Source organism: Centroberyx affinis, unplaced genomic scaffold, assembly GCF_046629955.1.
Source record: "Centroberyx affinis isolate AG114_WGS23_722 - 3 ecotype Tasmania unplaced genomic scaffold, CSIRO-AGI_Caff_v1 ptg001691l_1, whole genome shotgun sequence".
NCBI lineage: Eukaryota > Metazoa > Chordata > Actinopteri > Beryciformes > Berycidae > Centroberyx > Centroberyx affinis.
In genome coordinates, this window is record NW_027280109.1 from 72,950 (window position 1) to 86,367 (window position 13,418).

Consider the following 13,418-nt stretch of genomic DNA (forward strand, 5'->3'; position numbering starts at 1 on the left):
CAAATCACTTTAGGAAGTATGCGAAGGACAGGACAGATGCTCGGAGAAAACAAACGCTGCCTTTCTTCCGATAGATGTGTCTTTTCCTCTCTATAACTGCCCGCCACTCCATTAAACATTAGAGAGGATGCAGGAAATGCTCCTCCGTTGTTAAGGCAACTCCAGACGAAATACTCAAAATGTTGATGATGATGCATAAGTACTGTAGCTGAACGCTTACAGAGACAAGCAGCAATATTGTTAACAGCATTACGCACAAGGCTTTTACGTTAGTATTTGCAGCAACTGGCAATGTTAAGTCATTCTGAAAGGTCTTATCCTGTTTAAGAACTTAGTGTTTTATGACTCAGCTGGGTAATCTAGATTATTCAGTGGATCTGTGTTAAGTATGCGTGAAAGAAATGTCAGAGTCATTCAGTACAGTCAGTCGAGTCAGAAATCTGGATGCAATTAATTCACAAAAGAGGAATGAAAGCTTGCACATCCTTCGATCTCAGCCATGTGCTTGGAACAAGGGAGGAATAAATCAAAAGATGGACACACACACACACACACACACACACACACTTCAATACTGCACCACTGCAAATAAAGCAAGGTATCTGTATTCCAGCTTTGCAAATAGCACATTGGATCATTGAGGTTCATTCATGACAGAACAGCTCATCATTGCTTGGAAACTACAGCACACAATGTTTATGGGCAAAGAAAACCATTTTCTAATACAGATGCAGCACGAGATATGAGGTTTTGATAGGAATCATGTAGGCTTAATCCACACGAGCCTGCAGATGTTACTTTCATCTAAACATAAAGAAAGAAAGTACATAAATACAGTAATGTTATTAAGATGAAGGCTTTCAAATGAGCAAGTTTGACTCCTTATTCTTCGAATTCTTCAATGTTTAGGGATAGATTGTTTTTCTTTTATTACTTTAAAAGGCATTCATTTCCAGCTCGCTACAGACAGCAATACCTTTGACTGTAACACAATCAAGGCTATAAGTGAGTATACACACTATACCCCACCATATATACCCACTCTCTCCACTACCACTGCACCATTGCATCAAACTCCTTTATTCTTTCACAACATGTAATCATAAAAACCTGAATATTCCCTCAATCATAGCAGTGTTGTCATGTTTTCTGAGCCTGGACCAAATCCAGAATACACTGAATCGAAAATGTCGAGCATTAGATGAATCATGCAACCTTAAAAAAATCCAAGCTTACAAAGGTACTGGTACTTCAGCAAATGTTAGGACAGGATTATCTTCTACTTGAGTCCCTGTGTGTTTTCTAGGTGCAGGCACATTTTGCTTTTTACATGACAGCCACAACTGTGCTCCATGGTGCTGAGTATCAGGAAATGATAAGAGACCGGCCTCAGCTCAAGTCCAAATCCTACAACCTAAGGCCAAGTTGAATAACCCACCACATTTAATACAAAAAGCAACACAATGTGCTTCACAAGGCCAAGAGCAATACATGTATAATAAAATAAAATGAAATAAAATAAAATAAGAACATAGATGTCATCATGCATAAAAACATACATACACATGCACACATGCAGAGGACATAGACAATTTACAGTGCATATAAATTCAGGTAAAACAGGAGCTCTAAAAATAAACAACATTAGTGTGTAAAGTCAAAAGAGCTTGTAAAAACAGCAGTAAAAAGAAATATTTTAAGTCTACTTTTAAAAGAACTAAGTGTTGGGGCAACTCTGATGTCACTTGTAATACGTTTTTTTTTTACCTATACTCTTTTTACATTTTGTTCATTATCATAGCTCAGATAATCACAGAATAAATCGGTCATGTTGGGATATATCTAGACAGATAGAAATCAAACGAAACACCACTCAGCAGAAAAAGGATTCTGAAGTGTTTTTAGGAGTGATAATTTCCTAAAGTTCATATACAACATATTGATGAGTCTATTATTAGTCAAATGCTTTGCAAGTAACCTGCAAGTCTGTTTCCAAGACATAGACTGTGCTTCATAACTCTGGAATTCACCACAGCATGGCAGCGCCTGAAAATTGGTGCCATGGCCGGGTGCAAAATCTCCCCTCGAGCGTTCATTGCGGTGATAGAGATGATCATTAAGGCATCAAACTGGGTTGTGGGTGGAGAAAAGGCAGCAGCGACTCGCCTCCCACCCATTAGAACATATGGAGGATGTGACAAGTATGACTATAATAACACCCGACAAAACTTGCCAAGTTGAATAATGTCCTAAAATAGGTCAGAATGAAGAGGCAGTTCCAGGGATGTCGGAGGAGCCTGTCAGAAGCTTAGGGAGAGACGGTAATAATGCAAGCCTCACAGACAAAGTGCAGATTCAGGGGTTAAGACAGGATGTGATGAGAGGTTCAGGGTCCATGGAGAGGCATGAGGAGTTAGAAAGATTCCCTTGTATGCTAGACAATTGCTAAGAAATTCTGCATTGTTTCAGCAGCAGTATGGCACTTTATGGAAAGTGGGTCCAGTTATACCAAAGATTATCTTCACCACTCCCGATCTCTTCCATTGTTTCTTCATAAATGGGTGATTACAAACACCCCCTAACACCAGTAAGCGCCAACAAGCTCTAATGATTGGTGAGATATGGCTACATGGCTAGAATCGTACTTTATGTCACTCTACAGCATTTGACTTAATTTCTTTTTCAAGGTTCTGGATTGAGCTGAGTGCAAATATTCCCAAATTCCATTATTCACATGACGGCTTGTTTCTCAATTTTATATCTAGATTTTTCTAAAAACTAGCTTCCGTAGCGGTGTGGCTAAACAGCGCTGATTGGCCATGTCAGGTGAACTCAACGCTTTGTCGTTTGCAACTGTATTGCGACATAGCAGAGGTAGCTAATGATTAGCAATTCTAGTCATGCCAAAGATAATCTTTGGTAACATTAGCCTATTTACTTTGAAGATAAATAAATGTTTCCTTTGAAAAAAATGTACACGTATTTTCTTTGACACCAACGTCTGAACAGGCTTTTTCAAGCCAGTGGAGTCAGCATTTTTGGAAGAGATATTGTAAGCAAAATACAAGTGTAGATGCAGTGTCAGTAGAGTAAGTGTATCGGTGAGTATACATGTTACATTACAGTTTGTATGTTGTAGGCATTTAGCTGACGCTTTTATCCAACTTAAAATGAGTACAAGAGTAGAAAAAGCTTAATTTCCTAGATCGCTAAAATTAGAAGCAGCCAGTAGAAGGTCAGAGCCACCTGACAATATTCAAGTGACCGCAGGATGATTATGTAATGATTCAAGGGCTGGGATAACAGAGACATGCTGGGAAAAGAAATAATAAGAGCTATGGAGAGAGGAGGAGGGGATTTTGAGAGCAATTTTAGAGTGAGTAGAGGAGATGGCAAAAAAATGGCAAAGTGAGGTGAGGGTGACATTAGGCATTTCTTGAAAAGATGAGTTTGAACCTTTACACAGAACAGAACCTTTACTCCAACGGTTCTCAACCCTGGGTCACAGTGACCAGAAAGTCTCCTGTTGAGGGTAAGAGATGCGAAGCTACAACTCAACTCAACTGTATTTATATAGCACCTTTCATACAAGCATGCAGCCCAAAGTGCTTCACATAGCAAAATTACAATAATAAAACAATAAAATGTTAAAAAATCAATAAGTTAGAGTCGATAAAATACAATAAAAATACAATCAAAAAAACACCAGGGATACAAATAAAGTAAAAAACAATGATTAGAACTTAAAAACTAAGGCTATAACATTACTCCAAATTAAAAGCCAGATTAAAAAGATAGGTCTTTATTTTACTTTTAAAAACATAAGAGTTACAATACAGATCTGATGTCTTTTGTCACTGTTAACCTGCACACGCCTGTCTTCGCAACATCATTATCAGTTCATATTGGTATCAGATATGGGTTACATCATAGAATAGGTATGAACAGTCATCTAAAAAAAATCAAATATGAGCAGAAATTCAGAATTGAGCATGAAGGCCTGCAGTGTCTTGGCTTTCTTGTTTCTATCTTTGGGAGAGAATTGCTTTACGTTCACAAATGTTGATTCTTCACTGCCCAAGATCATGTTTTAGGGTTATTTTTTTCTTTCAAATACCACATACCTGACTGCAGGTACATGGAGTGACCCAACCACAGCCAGCAAGTCACTGAGTAATTTGTCCTCTGAACACAAAGAGATTGTTCTGACAAACTTCCATGTAATGCGAACAGAGGAGGAATGAGTCCAGCATTAAACCTGATGAAACAGTAAGCCTCTGCTGTACGGGGAATCTCTCCTGAGAATAATCCTTTTTACATAATGCATACCTGCCAGGGGGGCGAGATCATTTTGATGGAATAAACCCTGTAACATCAGAGTATTCAACTGACAGATGTGGGATTTGGATGCCTCTTTGTCTATTTTCCTGTAAATGCGTACGATCACAAAGGATACTCAAGTTGATGCTTTACGTTCTGTGCCTTTTATGACAAAACTTAAAGCTTATTTGATTAGGTGAAACTGCATGATGCTGCTTGAAAGTGAAATGATTGGAGGTTTCCTAATCTCTGATTTTGTAAAGGCAGATATGCAGAGTTTCAGATTAATGCTCCTAGATCATGTTTAAGTTTGTAGGAATTCAATTTGAGCAGGAACAGAGGTGAGGAAAGTAGAGGATTGGCTCTTCTGTTTTAATTCCAGCGAAAATAAATAATTTCAAAATAAATTTGTGTGAACCTGTCCTATTAAGAAGTCATACATGTGAACACTGTATGTTGCAGAGTGATGACCTGCAGGCCACTTTGCTCTCCATCGTGTCAGACTTAAACTGATCCTGTGGCCTCTCAGTCCCTGACGCATGAAAGGCACTGATAGATTACTGTAGGTTAATGGGGTGCACACAGTTGACTCAGCCGGCTCTGCCAAAGCACTTTGCACTGAGATACAATCACTTCTCACACACACACACACACACACACGCATAAACACACGAAAGAGTCAGAAACACAGATTCCACTAAAAACATTGTTTAACAGCTTTCCCCTTTCCACGTCTGTTATAATTCAGTCCTTCCAACAAATAGTTTATCTCTCAATTTCATCAGCAAGTTAGTGATATCAGTAACTCAAGGATGGCATTTTAAATTTGAAAAGTCTGTTTGTGGCGTTTTACAGTATATTTAAAAGAAATAGCAAGAAAAGTAGATTGTTAACCTTCGCTAACAAACCGCTAATATAAAATATTTTGTAATCGCTTCACTGCAAAAAATCTCCATCTTAACAAATCATTTAGTCTGTTATTGAGTCCTAAAAATCTAAATTTTCTTAAAATCTGCCAATTGGGTTTGATCATTTCGCAGAATCAGGTGTCATTTTCTTGTTTGTTTCTTATTCTAGTCAGAAAATTCCTGAAACAAGAGAATCTGCATTGGAAACAAGTTATATTTTTCTCTTGGTTTAAGAGAAAAATATGAGACTAATATATGAGACTAAATCCAAAGTTGGATGTTTTTTTGCAGTGTAATAAATGGATAAGTCTATTACATTTTCATACAGGCCTATTTTTCAATCAGTAGCTGGAAAAAAAAAACTACAGTACTTTAAATAATGGCCAACATTGAAACTGGCTGAAATAAAAAAAAACAACAATTTGCATTCATTCATTTGGCGCACAGTTTCAAAGCAGCTTTAGTTAAATCAGGGAGTGTGTCCCAGTTGAGAAAAACCAATTGGCCCCCAATTGACCCTCTCTGGACCAGTCACAATATCCGTCTCACACAGGCCTTACAGTGCACTGAGAATGGTGTCAAATGCCTCACTCTTTCACCTTTTTGCTGCTACATTTATGTGGTTTTAGGTGCCATTTGATCTAACTGCAACCCACATTAATGGAAGATAATCTACTATATCTAAAGGCTCAAATCTTAGATACACTTTGACTTGGCTGTGAAAGCTGAGTCATCACCAGTGGAGGTTTTTAGGATTCTTAGGATGGACATGTAACACCTCAGTCTTAGTTTTTCAGTTACTCAGAGCAATACATGACAGGAGAATTAATGATGGCCCCCCCGTCACTCATCCGCAGAGCCACTGCTCCTCCTGTTACACAGCACACACTCATCCCGATTCTGTAATTACCCTCACTCGCCGTGGTCTCGGCACCACTGCAGCAGATGGTCTTGTAATCTGGCCTGAGACTATTACACTGGAGACAGATAATCTCATCTCATTGTGGAGGAGCGGCCCACGCCATGCAGGGCTTCAGGACGACCCCCGGCCACGTCTCAATCCCCCACTGGCCCTTTTTGTTTTTTTGCTGTCTAATGTCTTGGCCTCGTTTACGACAGACCTTTACTGTCTGGAAGTCAGTGGACAATGCTCGATCTGTCTGGTAGTAATAAGAAAGGTGTGTAAACTACCATCATGACCATCATAAGGCACAAAATCACCAATGTAAACAAAAATCTATTATACATATTATGCAGAAATGCATTCATTTATGCTTTTTCCCCCTTACAATACTCCATCTTCATAAAACATACATCAGTTTGAAGCTACTTACTATGATGTACATTTTTGTAAATTTGTAAATTTACCTTGTAAAGATTAATGCTAGCCTAAAAAGGTGAATAAACTTTATTCTGCATATAAAAAAGATGGATACACAGAGTTTACCCTCCACTACATTCCTGAAGCAACTGATTGTCAAATATAAATGCAGTCCATTTACCATTGTTTCTTCATAAGGCGTGTAACATATTTTTAACTGATGATGTAATAACAACAGATATGATTCTTTTTATTCTTCATGAGTTATCACTATTAGTCAAAATTCTTATTACATCATCAGTTAAAAATACATTACACTCCTTATGAAGTGAGAATCACGGGTTGATGTAATAATTTAACATCTGGAAATGTATTATATTAACAAGTTTAATTACAGTTTCTAACAGGGACATTTTATTTCATTCATTCATTTTATTTCATTCATTTTCACAAGTTATTTCGTTATGCAGCAGTTATTACAGTATCAGTTGCTATATGATCTTGCCTGAATCTGGATCCACAGTGTTTTAGAATTAACTGGAAAGAGTACAACAGGACGCTATTGTTTAAAGTATTTACTTCAATGTTTGAATATAATTTAAGATGATCTGGTCTCCCAGATGTTGACCTTTACAACCTTAGCCACTCGCTGAGTTCAATTCTTAATCCTCTACTTATATCGACAGTATGTGACTGTCTTCAAAAACGTGTCATAGTGGTGTGACGTGGTTATCCCCTTAATCTTCAAGACAGCCTGTCTGGATTTAGGTAGTGATGACCATAATCCCATTCAGCACTTTGAGGAGCCGTCGGGTCGAGCGACAGACCACAGAGGTTTTTACACCAAACCAAGACAGGAAGAGAGCAGAGAGACGAGAAGAACGACAGCAGCATCTCCTTTTTAGAGTGTCAGTTTGCAGCATGGGGAATAGCAAGAGCGGCGCGCTGTCGAAGGAGCTCCTGGATGATCTGAAGTCCAACACGAAATACTCTGAGGCCGAGCTGTGTACCTGGTACCAGTCCTTTCTGAAGGAATGCCCCAGCGGGAAGATCAGCAAGCAGCAGTTTGAGGGCATCTACGCCAGCTTCTTCCCGGACGCCGACCCCACAGCGTACGCACGCCACGTGTTCAGGAGTTTCGACACCAATGCAGACGGTACTTTGGATTTTAAGGAGTACATCGTGGCCCTGCACCTCACCTCCGGCGGCAAGACTCTGCAGAAGCTGGAGTGGGCCTTTGCCCTCTACGATGTGGATGGGAACGGGACCATAAGCAAAAACGAAATCCTAGAGATCGTTAAGGTACTATCTTCTTCATTCAGCTCAGTTCAGATGCTAGTCACAACCTGGAGTAGGAACTGTAAAAATACGTATATTAACAATTTACTTTACTCCTGCACTCTTGAATAATGAATATCTGGGTATCCATTTGCTCAAAAGTCTTTCACAACTTGAACATGGATAACTCAGGAAAAAAAGATGGCATATTGTAGCCACACTCAAATTTATTTTCTAATGGCAGATAATTTAATGTATCACCTCATATATTATAATAAATCACCTTATCGCTCAATTAGACACAACAAAAGATAGTCTCAGTAGACAACAGAAAACGCTGGCATTGCTAAGCAGAACTTATGTCAGGTTATGGCAAGTATTTATTTTAGTCCCATTATGTTTTACAAATCCTCGTAAGTATTATGTATAAGAGATTTCCATTAAGCTCTTACAGAATATTAATGTCTACATAAAATACTTTTAATACTTTAGAATAAGGCCATTGTAAATGGATACTGTATATTCTGTAGGTTGTTAGTCTATAGTGTGAGTGATTCCTGTTTCATGTGGCAAACCAGCACGCACTGTTTCAGTCATGTTAAAACATTTTACTCTCATGCAGTCAATATTCAACATGATCCCTGTTGAGGACCAGAAGAACCTGCCTGAGGATGAAAACACACCAGAGAAGAGGGCAGAGAAAATCTGGGAATTCTTCGGAAAGAAGGAGAACGGTAATTCACTAATTCATTAATAAACTCCCTCTGATTGGTATAACGCCTAAACAGCTGCTTTGATGTTCTTCTATAAGTAAGGATCAGTTTCTGTATTGATGTGTCAATGATTTTTGTCAATTGACAGATAAAATACCTCAGGGAGAATTCATCCAGGGAGTGATGGACAACAAGGACATCCTGCGGTTGATACAGTACGATGAGCCCCAGAAAATTAAGGACAAACTGAAAGAGAAGAAGCAATAGAAAAAAAGGTTCTCCTCGATGTTATAAGACAAAAATCTTTTTTTTTTCTGTTTACATACTTAACACGTTTCTCATTCTTTCTGGTCTCGGCAACCAGCAAAACCGTGTTTGTCATTTTCGTCTTTGTACCCAGCAAGCAATGATATCGCCATCCTGGACTGATTACGTTAATACTCGAAAACAGTCGGTTTGTACACAAGATAACCAGGTTAGAGACGACTCTGCAACACCTCAGGAACTGAAACGGTGTGCTAAATAACACTATGGATGTGTATCGAACAGGTGGTAAACAACTCATTATAGGCCTCTACCTTCTGACTTGACTTCCATACACATTTGACTGGGCTTGACACCGCCCCCCCCCCCACCCCCTCCCCACTTGTCGGCCAGTCGTCCCTGGTAGCCACTTTACCCTCCCAGGCCCTGGCAGCGTACCAGCATGTTTTTTCACACTTCGATTCGTTCATTAGTTTAATAGCGAGAAAAGTCGGGACAAGAGCTCCTTATGAAAGGAATTAGGCTCAAGTTAACAATCCGCCTGTATCAGCCAATCCTATTAGGAGCTGAAGGTCAGTTGAGACAAACAACCTCCTTAGTGAAGTGTCTAGTTAGGGTAATATGGGCTTGGCACAGTAAGGAATACGTACGCTCCTTAAATATGCTGCTCGTCCCACAAAGGAGGGCTCGCACACTTCAGGCAGTCCTAACTCCCATTCGAAACAGAGTCAGTAAAAGTGGTCATTTTCTTGTTTTTTTTATTTAGTTGCGAACATTTTGTTGGCATGCTAGGTTACAAGGGATGTACGATCACCGCAGGAGATTAGAGGAGATATTCTGCCATTGTCCTGGATTAGTGTTTTGGAAAGGGAATAGGCAGTGAGGTACAAGAGCGTTGCTGAAAGACATTTCTTTCTGCTTATATTCATTTAAAGGATATGCCTTCTACAACATAGATGGGTAATCAATGGCAAGGGTGGAAGTAACCAATTACAATTACTCTCCTTACTGTGATTGAGTTTTTGTTTTTTTTGTGTAATTGTACTTTTGAGTATTTTTTGAAATCAGCTATTTTACTTTTTCTTAAGTATGTTTTGACTGAAGAATTGTGCTTTGCTACATTTTAAATCAAATCACATTGCAGAGTACAAGTTTTGTCAGCTTTTCCATAAGGATTGGATCAGAAACTGGCCAGTTGTAAATTGGCACAACTGTGGAGCCATTTGCAGTTAATGGTCAGAGAAGAGTAATCTGTTTTACTTTAAGTTTTTTTTTTTTTTCAATTAAAAGAGTCTAGTTTGAACTCTGTCTTCTCGGCCTTTTACAAATGCATGGAAAAGATCACGTCTGACAATGTTCTCTTTTGTAAAAAGTAACGCACATCAAACATAGTTATAGAGCCCATACTGTTGCATTAACCAAATGTACTGTATGTCAGAGGTTTGCTCTCTAAAGGTAATGTTATTCTAAAAAGTCCACACTCAGCAGAGTTATTTTAACACTTCTAGATAGTTTTGAACAACACTCCAATAAACACTTGTCAATAGTTGTCACTTAAAAATCAACACATAACATTGGAAAATTTGCTGTGTACCCATGTACACTGATGTCAGCAGTGCAGTACATAGTGTATGTGCTTTATCTGTTTTTCATGCCTGATCTTGAGGGAATTACTGATGTATTTACTGATTTAGGTAGCTCTTTGGCTTGTAATAAACTTAAATGTGTGGAGTTGTTGTATATGTATTGCATGTGTCCATATTACACTGGCTTTGTGTATGGTTTCATTGTTGATTCAATTTGACTTTGTTTTTAATCGTTGGCGGACAGTATCAAATAGTATAATATCATCAGCAAATCATTTTAACTCAAGTTTGACATTTGCACACTACCAGTCAAACGTTTGGACACACCTGATTGAATGTACTATGTTTTTCATTCTCTCAAAGCAATTTTGATCTAAAGGCGTATGCTTAAATGCTTGAAATTAGTTTCTTAGACAAATATAAATAGTGAAGTTGATCCTATGTATGAATTTCTTTCTAGAGCCTTTGCCTTTCCATCAAGGCAAAGGGCGGCTACTTTAAAGAATCTAAAATATAAGATAGTTTTGATTTGTTTCACGCTTTTTTGGTCACTGCATAATTCCATTTGTGTTATTCCATAGTTTTGATGTCTTTACTGTTATTCTAAAATGTGGAAAATAGTAAAAATAAAGAAAAATTCAGGTGTCCAAACTTTTGACTGGTACAGTAGTGTACATCAACACTAGGGATTACATTGCTGTGGATGGCTTGGCAACATCTTATGTACCTTTTACAGATGAAATTACACAGTAAGCATACTAATTTGTATCTATCATTATTATGACTCTGAGCCCATACAGTCAAGCCTCTGGGTGCTCGCCAGAACTATACTGCTCCGGCGGCGTCCGTCCTGCCCTAAAGCCCGTTTTGGCTCGGGCCAATGCCTGGCCTGAATACATATCATCCACCTGCCTTCTACTGCCCCCTCTAATCAGCACTGGACCACATCCAGTGGGGTTGGTGACCCTGTAAGCTGACCAAAAGTTTCATCTGATCATGAGGGAAGGTGTGTTCCTGTATGTGTGTGTGTTCCTCTGCACAAACAATCACTGTAAATCACAAAGTTCCCATTGTGAAATCCCAACCTCCCAATGCAGTTATGTAATGACGCACCGAGATGTTTCATTTTCGAGGAAGAGATTTATTTTGGACACTGCATTCCACAGTACACTGTCGGGACATCGGTCACCAATGATAAAACATTCTTAAAACATCGGGAACATCTGATTCGATCCACGTTATGAAAAATATCTTGTCACAAAGGGCAGTTAAACTCAACAGTTACATCATTATGAAATTTTTCGATTCTGTTAAGAACATTTAGTTGGAACGTAATAACTTTTTGTCACATTTAGTGCACAACATCGACACACGGATAAACCTCTACAACAAATATGCCACTTAAACCTGCAGCAGGTTGGGAAAGCGTTAAAGTCTAAATGTGCTGAATGCAGTTCGCCTGATTCAAATAAACACGACTTTGCTTCATTTAACACAAAAATAAGGAATGTCAAACGTGGTGAATGCAATGCACATTACTCAGTCATCAATGCGTTGGTGATAAGGCAGGTAAACTTTTTTTTTTTTTCATGGCATTTCTTTTCTGCGCCTGGTGGATTGGATTTAGGTTTATGACTTGAATTAGCCTTATCTGATCAGCCTCGTCCGCTTGGAGATGAAAAGAGCGACCACAGAAAGGAAACAGTCAAATCCAGAACAGATAAAACCACAAGAAAACGTAAAGACAAAGACAGACGTAAAAACACACGTACATGTAAACACAGAAACATACTGTACATGCAGTCTCTCTGTCAGGATGGATATTATCTGTCATTTGTGCAAGTGGGTTTTTTTTTTCAGTTCGCTTTTACTTCACTGGAGTCGATCAGTAATTTCCTCGTCAGATCAATCTATAGAAATGGTGAATTACAATCCATAATTACAGTGAACCCACTACAAGAATATGCCCACTTCTTATTCCTAATCCTCTTTTTTGTAATAAGTGAGTTAGAGTTACAGTCTGCTGAAGGTTGCCCCCTTTGCCTCACACCACCATAAAGATACTCTCTGTACATTTACCAAAAATAAAACAAACAACAATGTACAAACACTCCATTAGCCCAAAGACCGAGGCCCGTTAAACATTTGACAGCAAAATACATCTAGCCCGTATATACAAATGTACACTGATGCAGAGTAGAATATATCAAGGACATTCCAGGTATATAACCGTTAGGCACTAAAAGGTGTTTTCAGTGTAACATGGATCGTCTTTTCTCGTCAGGACTGATCCAAAATAGACCCTGGCCTAAATCTGATCGACCACATGTTGGGACTTGTGGCGAACATACCAAATTCACAATCCCAAACATCTTGTGTGTGTGTGTGTGGTTTTTTTTTTTAATCTATTGATGATATTGGATAACAACGTTGGACATGAACTCTCAATTCTTGTGAGAAACATCGTAATGAGTCGATTAACTCTCGGTACAAGATACAGAAAACCTTGTGTAAATTATTCAACCAATCAGACTCTTGCACTATACCAAAACAACCATCATGATTCCACAAACTGTGCAGTTCTCCATGTACAGTAAAAGCAAGATATTCAAAACATGCACTTCCACCAAAATGAACCAGCAAAATATGAAAATATATCATATTCATTCTAAGATATCTCAATATGCTTCAATATCAGTATCTAAAATAAAGGTAATATCAATAATGAGCCTTTTTTTTGTTTTTTTTGTTTGGTTCGTCCAAATTGGAAAAGGTTTTGACAGTAAGTGACCTGAACGAGCGCTAAACTAAACAATTCAAAATACATAGCATTTTTGTAATAGTCTTGACTTGACAACAGGTAAACAACAAAATATGTTAAGTGGCATTCAATAAGCTAATGTAGATTATAATACTGTTAAAATTTAGAAGGAACATGCTGGTATTTTTATGTTTTCCTGGACTCTAACTGCGTTAAGTGTGAAGCTTTCCTCCCGTTGTTCCGGTCAGGGAGACAGGATGAGCAGAC

General features: G+C 38.5%; 1 protein-coding gene across 1 annotated transcript; it reads left to right on the forward strand.

Annotated features, from left to right (window-relative positions):
- The first annotated feature begins 7,470 nt into the window (after positions 1–7,470).
- Positions 7,471–8,820, forward strand: rcvrna (recoverin a). Its single transcript, XM_071528614.1, has 3 exons — positions 7,471–7,851; positions 8,450–8,561; positions 8,689–8,820. The coding sequence occupies exons 1-3, from the start codon at positions 7,471–7,473 to the stop codon at positions 8,805–8,807; spliced, it is 612 nt and encodes a 203-aa protein (XP_071384715.1). The 3' UTR covers positions 8,808–8,820.
- Positions 8,821–13,418: the final 4,598 nt, after the last annotated feature.